The sequence below is a fragment of the Paramacrobiotus metropolitanus genome, unplaced genomic scaffold, assembly GCF_019649055.1.
Source record: "Paramacrobiotus metropolitanus isolate TYO unplaced genomic scaffold, Prichtersi_v1.0 Parri_scaffold0000058, whole genome shotgun sequence".
NCBI classification, from domain to species: Eukaryota; Metazoa; Tardigrada; class Eutardigrada; order Parachela; family Macrobiotidae; genus Paramacrobiotus; species Paramacrobiotus metropolitanus.
Window position 1 is genome coordinate 873,333 of NW_026570278.1, and position 10,932 is coordinate 884,264.

The 10,932-nt window shown below is 42.3% G+C and overlaps 1 protein-coding gene and 1 long non-coding RNA gene across 3 annotated transcripts; both read right to left on the reverse strand.

Annotated features, from left to right (window-relative positions):
• Nucleotides 1-55: 55 nt before the first annotated feature.
• LOC129593023 (uncharacterized) lies at nt 56-1,884 on the reverse strand. 2 transcript variants are annotated; one of them, XM_055489205.1, is made up of 3 exons: nt 1,545-1,884; nt 865-1,285; nt 56-785 (listed from the first exon to the last, which is right to left on the reverse strand). In XM_055489205.1, exons 1-3 carry the CDS (start codon nt 1,642-1,644, stop codon nt 767-769), a joined length of 540 nt encoding a protein of 179 aa, XP_055345180.1. In that variant the 5' UTR covers nt 1,645-1,884; the 3' UTR covers nt 56-766. The 2 variants fall into 2 exon arrangements, with proteins under 2 accessions (XP_055345180.1, XP_055345179.1); XM_055489204.1 differs by having other exon boundaries at nt 59-410.
• Nucleotides 1,885-2,844: 960 nt separating this feature from the next.
• On the reverse strand, nt 2,845-6,285 carry LOC129593024 (uncharacterized). Its single transcript, XR_008691032.1, has 3 exons — nt 6,145-6,285; nt 5,954-6,046; nt 2,845-3,516 (listed from the first exon to the last, which is right to left on the reverse strand). It is a non-coding gene; the product is annotated as an uncharacterized LOC129593024 (long non-coding RNA).
• Nucleotides 6,286-10,932: the final 4,647 nt, after the last annotated feature.

Here is a 10,932-nt window from a genome sequence, read left to right on the forward strand (position 1 = left end):
ATGAGGTAATAAAATTACGATCAGTATTCGCAAACGATGTCTCATGTCCTCAGTTTCTGTGAGCTATAGTACGCCTCACTAACATTATTTTCGAAAATACTTCTAACTACAGCAATTTTTGAAGTAACTTTTAGTTCAACAGGTTTCAACAGCAACAGGTAAAGATAGCATAAGAGCCCGAAGGCATATTTGCAGTGTTTCCTTCGGTTCCAACGGGTTCCAAAAAAGTTTCACAGGCTTAACTGGTGTCACATCAGGTAGCAATTAAACGATGTACAGTAGTTCCAACAGTTCCAATAAGTTCCAATAGAGTTCCATAGGTTCCACTGGTGTCACACCAGGTCGCAATTAAACGATGTACAGTAGTTCCATCAGTTCCAGTAAGTTCCAATAGAGTTCCGTAGGTTCCACTGGCGTCACAAAATGTCGCAATTAAACGGTATACAGTAGTTCCATCAGTTCCAATAAGTTCCAATAGAGTTCCATTGGTTTCACAGGTGTCACATCAGGGCGCAATTAAACGATGTACAGTAGTTCCATCAGTTCCAATAAGTTCCAATACAGTTCCATAGGTTCCACAGGTGCCAAACGAGGGCGCTCTGAGATAGGGCGCTAATCGAACCCACAGTAGTTTCTTTGGGTTCGATTAGCGTAACCCTTGTTACACTATTCTCGCCAAAGAACGATGTACGAATATTTGCAGCAGCGGAATTTATGGAACCAATGGAACTACCGGAACTAATGGAACTTTAATGGAACCCCCTTCTTACCCTAAACGGGTTAATCTATGACAACATGAACTGTATTATGTGGAAAACTGTCACCATATTACTGTTTCCCCGCAAGATGGGTACTAGACATTACTTGTAAGCGATATCGGCGAATTTCGTGGTGGATGAAGGCGAGAAGCCCATATGATCATCCTGTATGGCTTTGACGGTTTTCTTGCAGGACTCCCGATCAGTACACGTCCCGTGCACCGTGGTGCCGGTTAGCGTCTGCGTGTACACCATGTAGCGCAATGGGTACTGTAGAAAGGTTTTGACCGCGGTTTGGTTATTGTAAACCGGATCGCGCGCATGCCACTCCGCACGGGAAACCATCGCCGGACATGATGCGTTGAATGGTAATGTTCCGTTGCCCGACTCTCCTGGGATCAACGCAACGTGTTGGATATCTTTAATATCGGAGGATGATGGTTTGTACTCAACAGCGACAAAATTATCTAAGTTTGCGGAGGTGACCTTGTTTTGTGGTTTTGTGGCACCCGTGGTATGTCCCAAACCTAAACACGCGTACGATATCAAGGATGCCGAATCGCGGCAATAGTTACCGTAAGCGGGGAAAACGCATACTGTTAAGGTGAAAGCTAAATAAAATTACCAACACCAGATTAGGAGCATGAATTTAAAAAATAGGTGTAACTATCTGTATACAGCTAAAGTGCGTATCTATTACTCCTATCGTGAGACCATGTTAACGAAATTCAAATAAAATACCGAACACGCGTCCGGTTTCCGGCAGTACAGACTCTAGCCGCTTACCGGCTGGAACCGCATTGGCAAAAGCACTGGGTACGGTGGAGTCGGCATATGTGTAGCGAAAAACCCACACAATTGCTATAATCTCACAGGGGTGCAGCATACTTGCTGAATAAATTATAAAACTAAAGAAACATTAAAGCGAGTTCTCGAAATGCAAACATGTAGAAAAGGCGATTGATTACTTAATTACAGCTTTTTTATAGTTACGGTTACGGTTATGGTTACAACCGCTCTAGATCTTCGAACATACAACAATACCAGTCATAAATGCAGTAAGAGGGACTGCGAAGGGTCAGCAAATACGATAACAAAAACCTTATCAACTTCGACGTAAAATAAATCCTAGAAAACGTTGGCCATAAGGATTAGATTTGATGGCGCTGCTGGAGATGCACAGAATTAAAATCGTGAAAATAAGACTCGTTTACCGTAAGTCAATAAAGTCCGTATGTTAGCACGTAGCACTATGTGTGCGTTAGCTGATAAGGTATTCAGGCGTTTGGTCGTACACTTGTAAACAGGGGCAGGGGCGGGATGTATCAAACAGAAGTGTGAAATCATAGCCATATTTAAAAATGCGGCTTTGGCGTGCCTTTCGCTGTAGCAGAGGAAAAAAACGAAGCAATTTACAACATTTATTTCAGTGCATAAATTCTTCTTACCTATGCTTGTTTCTTTGACAAACAGATAATCGTCGATCTAATTGTAATTTGGCAATCAGTGATCGTGTCTATAACGAAGCAAGTTCTACGACATTTGCTGATAAAAACCTTAAGATCAAAGTTTTTTTTAAATATTAAAAAGCTGAGCAGAAATTTTTCATGATTAAGGGGACTTTGTGCATCTCAATTTTGTAGTAGAAAGGTTGTAGAATAAGTTGGTTTGTGTTTTGTTCCGTTTGTGGTCTGTTTGTACTTCTTCAAGTGCAAATAAGGCATAATGCATACAGTATCTCCGTCAACTTCATATTATGATCGCAAACCCCATAACGAACCAGAACGGTAAAAAAAGTGTATTAATCGTACGGTACATCCGATCCCCAACACAATAAATGATAACGGTAATACTGAGCGCATATACGCCGCATAATAATAATGCATGTACATATTAGCCAACTTCCGCCGACCGTGCATTAAGAAGCGTCATATCCTCTAGCAAATAACGTTGGTATAGTCTTCACGAAATGCGTTACCGATAACAGATGCGTTACCCAATATTACACCAAGGTTTTAGCATTTTCTCAATTGCCGCAGTTTCCTCTGTTAATTAATTCGCTACTTTAAATTATCGCACTGGAACATTTGGCTGGCATCCCAGGAAAAAATATATTTATGTTGCACCGCTTTACAGAGCGGTAAACACAAGTATTTGTGTTTGCCAATAAAGACACTGTTCGTTGGGCTGCCATGTGCCATCTGTGACATTATCAAAGAGAATTTAATTTTAGCGCTTCGCGATTATCAAGAAACGTATTTGTGTCACTTATTCATTAACAACAGCAAATACTATTTATGGCATTCTTATCGATAACACGCGTATAAATTAAAATACAAAAGCGATATTTCTTTCTTAACTCGGCAAAATGACCATTTTTATGTCATTCAGCGTTACGTTCATACTTGTCAAAAACCCGGAAAATCACAGGAATAGGAATGACCTGATAGAAGAGAGCCAGTGGTTTGTGATATTATGAACCGGGAAGCCGGTAGCCATACTTCTTATCCTTATCGCACCGCGACATTTCGCCGCCGACAACTCGTCGCAGACTTTTAGTCGCAGACATTTCACCGCAAGGTCATCTCGCCTTGCGACGCTTCGTCGTGGGACATTCACTCCGCAGGACGTTACGACGTGAGACAATTCGTCGTCCGGCCGTTTCGACGCCGAGACATTTCGCCCAGGGCTGATTCGATAAAAAGTCCATTTTACAAAATGAAGTTTTTATCAGTCTTACTGAAACTGGTAGTAATTCCTAAGAAAAAAATACATGAAAGGCTAAGAACCATAAGAAAAGCCTATGAAACCTAAGAATAACATAAGAAACCTAAATAACCTGAGCATAACCTAAGAATAACCTAAGAAACCCAAATAGCCTAAGAATAACCTAAGGAACTTAAGAACAGCCTACGAATAACCTGAAAATAATTTAGAACAACCTAAGAAACCTAAAAGACCTAAGAAAACCTCTACAGAAACCCGGGAAACCTGCGAAAATTAAGCGTGTCGAATGTTTTTGCGGCGAAGCCCGCGACCAGACGTCGCAGTTCCGAAATGTCTCAGTGCTCATTTTGTCCCTAAGCGAAGTATGCCAGCGTTAAAATGTCCTGCGGCGAAATATCACGCTCCCAAATATCCGGGTGCGAACTGGCGGAATTCTTATAAAACAGCACGATGACAGCTATCATCGTGCTGTTTTCAGCCAACGCTTTCGCTGCTAGCAGTTAACTTGCCGAGGAATCAGCCGAAGATGGTTTAGCATTTTGTATTCGAGGAGTGGCTCACAACTCAGACCCTTTCTGCGTGATTGTGTCGCCCGCAGAGTAACAGAGTCACACAGCTTCAGGTTTTGACGAAGAATTACCAGCAACAACTCGCTGCGCTCGGCGCAAACGGTAAAAAGTTGATGAAGTTATTCGTGCCTGTATAGTAAAGCCTCTTAAAGCACGGACACAAATCCGATAAGTTATCCAGCGTAAATGGTCTGCACTGAAAGCTATAGTGAAAGGCAGTCTTTTTTTGACCGCATGTGACTATGTGGATAATAGAAGGTGCTCAAGCATATAAAGCGATAACCATTCTCCGCTTTTCAACATTCTGGTTGATGTCTAGCTGAAGAACAGTGACAGTTATTTTAGACTTGTACAGCAGGAATGGATCATAGAATGTTCCTTCTTTACATCGTTGGACTGGGATTCCTCTACTTTGTCAAGAGTTCCTAGGCCCAGTATCAATGTAAGCAAGAAAGGGATTAGTTACTAGAATGATAATTTATTACAGGTTGGTAACTCGACTTTGCTCATTTAGTAGTTTTCACAATATACGAGGGTTGTTAGTTATGTTCTGTCGTGCGTATATTAGTTATGAAACTTAAAATATGAAATTATTATTAAAAAGTAGAGCATATCATAACTGTAATAGTAGGCTAATGGTCGAGTCAGTGGGTGCTCTCGGTGGCACTCAGCGGGAGTCAGAGAACGACTCACTCGCACCAAATTTAATTCGCAAATTAAAAATGGCGCATTAACACCCGAACGTGGGCTTGCGCTATTTCACATTACAATTTTTTAAAAAAACTGGGATGCAACCCATTGACTATCTGAAGTGCTTGTTATGTTGGGGATTAAATGTTCTTCTGCGCGTGAACTACTGAGCGCTTGTCTTGTCGTTTTTATTCTGGAATTTTAACAAGGGATGGCGAGAGCAGATCGGAACGGTCTGTTTGTTGAGGAACCTAAAATAGCAAGCCATCCTGTTGCGCTTGGCATACACCGATCCCCAAATGTGTTTGTCCGATGGATGGACAGGGAATCATAGACCAGATCCCCAGTAACAGATTCTGTATTGCGCGTGGATCTGATTTTCAGCAAGGCGGAGTACCGTCGGGCACCACTTGCGCTGACTAGTGGTTACTGGTGCTTTTGCAGTTAATGCTCCGTAGCAAAGCCAAACTTCTTTCCTTTAGCCATCAGTCCTAAGACTACACTCACGACAGATCCTGATTTGCTTGGCGCCATACTTGGTGGAAGCAGTAGAACAGAACAGGGTTTTGTCAATGGAGTGCGAGACCAAGAGCCAAAAAGCATTCGAAGAAACGTTTATGTTGGTGCGCCTCGCAGCAATGAAATTATTTGCAGAAGCCTTTTCTGTCGGAAATAACTATCAACTGTTTACAGTAATCTGCAAATACCTTGACAACTTTCTTTGAGAAAACGCGAAAAAATGGAGGCGGGAGTTGGTCGACTGGTGTAATTGGCACCACAACGGACCCAAACCAATGCCTCTAAATATTAAAAAAAATTATTTTGCTTAATCGCTAGTTCGGATATTCATGTAACCTAAATATTCGATAAGCTTGATCCTGCACAGGTTCAAAATTTTCCGAATCGGAAAGATTCGTTGAAGAGAAGTGAAATAACAAGAAATAAGAAAATTAAACGAAATTTCCAAGGTGCCTTCGTTCAAAAAAATTTATAACGTTTTGTATCATATTTACAAATCTGGCAACAGATGAAAACGATGCATTAGGAGTTTAGTAATAGTAATATGAAAATAATATAATAATTGCATGAATCCAAAAATAGATAAAACTATTACGACAGAACATAACTAACAACCCTCGTATTTTAGCTATAACTTGTAGCTTGGAGAACAAATGCAATGGCAGTTTGACACTATATTGTCCCACGTACTTCGACGGCAGACCGGACACAATCCGCTATTCCTCTATCACCAGGATGCCGCGGGGATAGAGCTACTTCGACGCTACCCTGGATTCCTTTTGCCTAAACCGGGGGTTTTCTTAGCATTTATTCAGCATCAGGTGCTGCAAAGACGTCGATTCATCTTAGTAAAATACTTATGATTAATTATCATTTGTTACCTGCAGTTTGCTTTATGTTATTTAGAACCCTAAACCTTCCCTCTAGAGACTATTTCCAAAATCTGCGACAGGATTGTATCGCCACAGTCCCGTCTAAAACACTTGACCGGCAACCACACCGCACTCTCCAAACCTGCAACGGTGGTGCAAGCGCTGATATCGTACACGAGAAAGTCGTCCATAGCACAAGAATACTATCGCAGCTTATCGTCTGCTAACAGTGCCCATAATGCTCTTATCGATTTCGTTATCCTTGAAGGTACAAATCCGTATTGCCATAAAGTACATTGCTCCTGTGGAACGCTGTAGATTGTGTGTTATATTCGTTCTAAATACTGCCTCGGCAAACAATGCCCACTGTTCTGCGTTATCGGATTAGGTGGATAAGTTTTATAATATTTGTCATACATTCGGAGCCGTGGACCGTGTCAACTGCCCATCCAGCTTTGTTCCCTCGGTGACGGGACTGAATCCGGCGTACGGGCGAGAATGCGACAATAAGTAAACGACTTCGGCATGCAACGGGGATTCGACCTCCCCTCCACCAGCAGAAACTTGGAATACGACCCTTACTCAACTGCCCGTAACTGCCTTTCCCCGTAAGACTGCGACCTTTCCGCCTCCCGTCACTGCCGCTCCTGTTCAACTTCCGTTTTATCTTCTGAATCCGTTGAAAATTACCTGCCGTCTCAGACGAGTGAATCTCCCGACGCCTGATTTGGATCTGGAGGGCGCCATGACGACCGTGTTTGGTTGCGACAACACCCTCAATTGCCGCGTGATACTCTACGATCTGCATTCTTGGATTGTGGCGAAAGCCGAAACCCGACAGAAGCGAACGTTGTTTTACGAGCCAATCAAAGTGGAGTGTACCCGGGGACATTTGACAGTGTCCCATGTGGACCCCGGCACATCGGAATCAACGGGTGTAGCCTTCCGTACCGGTGCCTCCAAGATGTGTATGGTGGCATCCCGAGAATTTTTGGACTATGTGGCGGGCTTTGCGGGAAATCATGTCAGATAGTCAATGTTTACAGTATTTCCACTTCTCAATGCGTTTGGAACGCTTTTTAGCGATAAAAAACAGCTGCGGAACAAAACGATTCGCTAACAATAAAATAGTTTGTAAAATGAATTTCCGAAGATAGTTCAGAATGAGCCGCAACGCAGATTTTTTTAATATTTCAAAAAGAAGTACGTATTTTTTCCTTGGTGTGTGCGAGACTTACGCTAGATTGGTGACTGAAATTTGTGCGAGTATATAAAAAATATCATCCACCACCACAGAACAGTATTTTGTGGTGCATACTGAATGTGCATACGTTTTTTCTATTGTGATACTGCGAAGAATTGTTGGAAGGGGCTGTCGCTTTTTGCGACTACTGTTCTTGAACGTATGTCTACAACCTCGTGCAGGTTATTACTGAGGGTTGTAGACGTTAAGCCGATTCAGCAAATAATCTAACAAATCACTGTCAACCACTGCTGAAGAAACTGTATGCATGGGTCTCACCGTAACTTGATCTAAAGGATTTTGGTTGTTAGTTGGCTGTGTCACTGTCATTTCAAGCCGGACTCCTCCGTTTTCCGCACTATCAGCTTCATTGTATACCTCGAGCTATGGCGTGCGGACGTTAGGCGGTCGTTAGGCGTCAGGCGGTATCTTTCATTCTAGACGTCTAGCATTCTAAATTCTCATCCTTTATGCCAGAAAATGTTTTCGGAAAACTATCACGATAATTAATTAGAAAAACTGATGTGGATTTCCGGAACAATTCTGGGAAAAAATACAACTATTGGTTTTTCTTGAAAAAGATGGAAATTTTAATTACCGCTACGGATTTCCGAAAAAATTACGAAGGAGGATTCTGATAGGCATGTTATCAGTTCGTGCAGGTTTATTGCGCTTAAAAATCGGAGCCGATGTCCTCATTGTTCACACACGATTCAATACAGTTTATTTCTCCGAGAATGTGATCGAGAATTTGCATTCTTAGTCTGTTGGTGGAATTCGGTTGGTCGATTTCGCTTCCGTGAGTTATATTCCACTCCTAATGTACACACTGCTTGTTAGTTCGTTTTCCCCTTCTTTTGCACATACATCAATAAAGAGTGCGTCTGGACCGGAGTTTTCCTACCGGTTGTTAGTAGTTTTCTGCAATACCGTACAGCTGCCCAAGTCTTCCCAAACGCAAAGTGCAAATTATTTAAAACGGGGACTCTTTTGTCGCAGACTTTACGGCATACTATACAATCATAACGTAAGTTACACACACTCACACAGTACTGTTTACGGACTCACTATGGTGGTTTTTCATGCGGGAGTGGTGCACTTGGGTGGATACTCCTCCTGTACTCCTGTTAAGTTAAGTCTGTGCACAGAGAAAAGTTTTAAATAATTTTGATTAAAGAATTACAAAAGCACAAAATCAACCCAGAAAATAGCCATTGCAGAGTTAAAGTTATTAAGCATCAAGTAAAGTGTACTTTATTGAAAGAATGTTAAATCTGGAACAATCGGCGTTCGTTTAAGTATAGTGGTATTCTGTCGTAATTTCGTTGATGGCCGTTAGATTCGCTCCGTTAATCTCCGCCACGGTCCAGGTGTTGCCAACGCGATTTGGGACATAAAATCTTGCCCACAGACTCTTACCGCGGTACAGTTCGACAACAGAATCGGAACTGGTTAACAACGAGATCTGTTGTCCCTTGCGACTATGCCAATCGTAGACGCTGATACGGTACGTGCCGGGCAGCTGCTTCGTGATGACGGTACTGTCGGCAAAAGTTCCAGCGTAGTCGTTCTTTATCAGCTTATCCTCGCTCGATCTCATTCCCAGACACTCAACACGTGTGCGGTATTGGGTGTCCTGCAGTGGCCCTTCAACTACTAGCTCCTTATAGGCATATCTCGAATTAAAGAGAATTATCCGAATGTCATCGTTAGACACGTCAGGCATCAGTGAATGCATAGGGGCGGGGCCGACGAGCGTGTATACGACAACCGTGAAAACCTTCGGTATGTATCCGGTTGCGCAAGCTGTTGCCGTGTAATATCCAGACGGTAGGCTTTGGACCCAGTAGCCATTTTCCATCGTTGTGGTTGTCGCGAGAAAAGGCCCGGAGTCATTGTTTAGACCGTAACGAAAGGTAACATTTACGGAAGGGGCGGGTATAGCTATGTTATAGTTGCCAGGACTCATAAAGAAAAGCCGTCCGTTGACTGTGGCTGGTCCGGCCCATGTTTCGCTGATCCACAACAAGGGTTCCATTGTGACTGTGCTGTTCAGTCGGAGATTACGATGAAAGTTTGCTAGGACAATTGGTGAGAAGCCGGCCATCTCGAAGGTTATGGTGTGGATCGTCTCCACCGGTATAGAAAAATTAAATTCTCCGAAAGCGTTTGTCATTGCTGTTTGACTATCAACCAACAGATCGTTGACATCTCTCAGCGCAGCGTGAACCGTCGCATTACTGATGGATCGCCCGGCATCGAAGTCTCTGGCTAGCCAGACGGCTGTTATCCTTTGCTCTGCAAGAGATCAACTAATTAGTTCTCGAGAACAAAGCCGACAACCACAAGCAGCACGCTCAAGGTAACGTATATCTTCGTTATGTCGACGAAGAAGTTCGAAATGCTGTACAACCACCTTCTGATTTTACTAACTACTCGCACCCAATCGCGTATTTGGAGGGCCTTTCGGACAACAACCGATTAAAAATGGCAAGCTGAGGCGCAATTGTCATAATATATATGTTTAAATATTTATAAAAATTATACCTAAATTAACAGTTTTTGTTTATTAAGGCTGCTGTGCACGAAGCAATTAGTGATTTTCATCACAATTTGATTGAACACGACCGCCTTATGCGGAAAAAAATGGAGAAACTATTAGGCGTTCTTCAACAGTTTCAATCCGCAGTGCAGTCCAAGTTGAATGGGCTGGAGGATATCAGTCAGAAAACCAGTCTGTGCACTCTTATGGCTAAACATGCAGACATACAGAAGCGCACTTCCATCAATGTTTACGAAACCTGGGATGACCTGCACACATATTTCCTAGGGGAAAAATCGTATGAAAAACCGAGATGCGATATTTTAGTTATTAAGAAAGCAAAAACTGGACGCAACAAAAATTCAGAGAAAAGGTCAAATACGTACGGGGACTGCTTCAAAGGTCTGTTGGATACCATTTTTCGATTTTAGGAGCCAATCTAAAACTTTAGCGTTTTCGTTTGCCCTTTTGAAGTCACGTGCATGACGGAACATATCATCAAGGGATTTTTCGTCTACGGTTCTCGATGCGTAAGTGCCAGAATCTCTGTCTGGATCACCAAAAATTCTCACAAGCCACGATTGCACCAAATCTTTTGCAGCTCAAATTTTCTGCATGTTTCGTTCAAACGAACTAGACAGATGTTTGCTGCATAAAACGTGTACCGCCTGCAAAAGCGCAGATTAGCCTGAGCATTTTGCTATCTGAGGTCAATATAAACTCAACCTAGAAACCAAGCTCAGTTTATAAAAGTATAGAGAAGATTTATAAAACGTTAAGTGTTATTAAAATTCAAACTTAGCAGTCACACATGCGTAATTTGTTTTGCACCAGGAGATATAATTGCCGGCAATAACTACTATACAGAAGGCTAACCACATGATTTCAGCCTAAATACTGAATGTATCCCAGCCAACAAAACTAACTTATCATTTACGTAAACTCAATAATGAGAAGTCACGAGTTTATCTGTAGAAGTTTTTTGATATTTTCTAGACTGAAAAAATGCAAC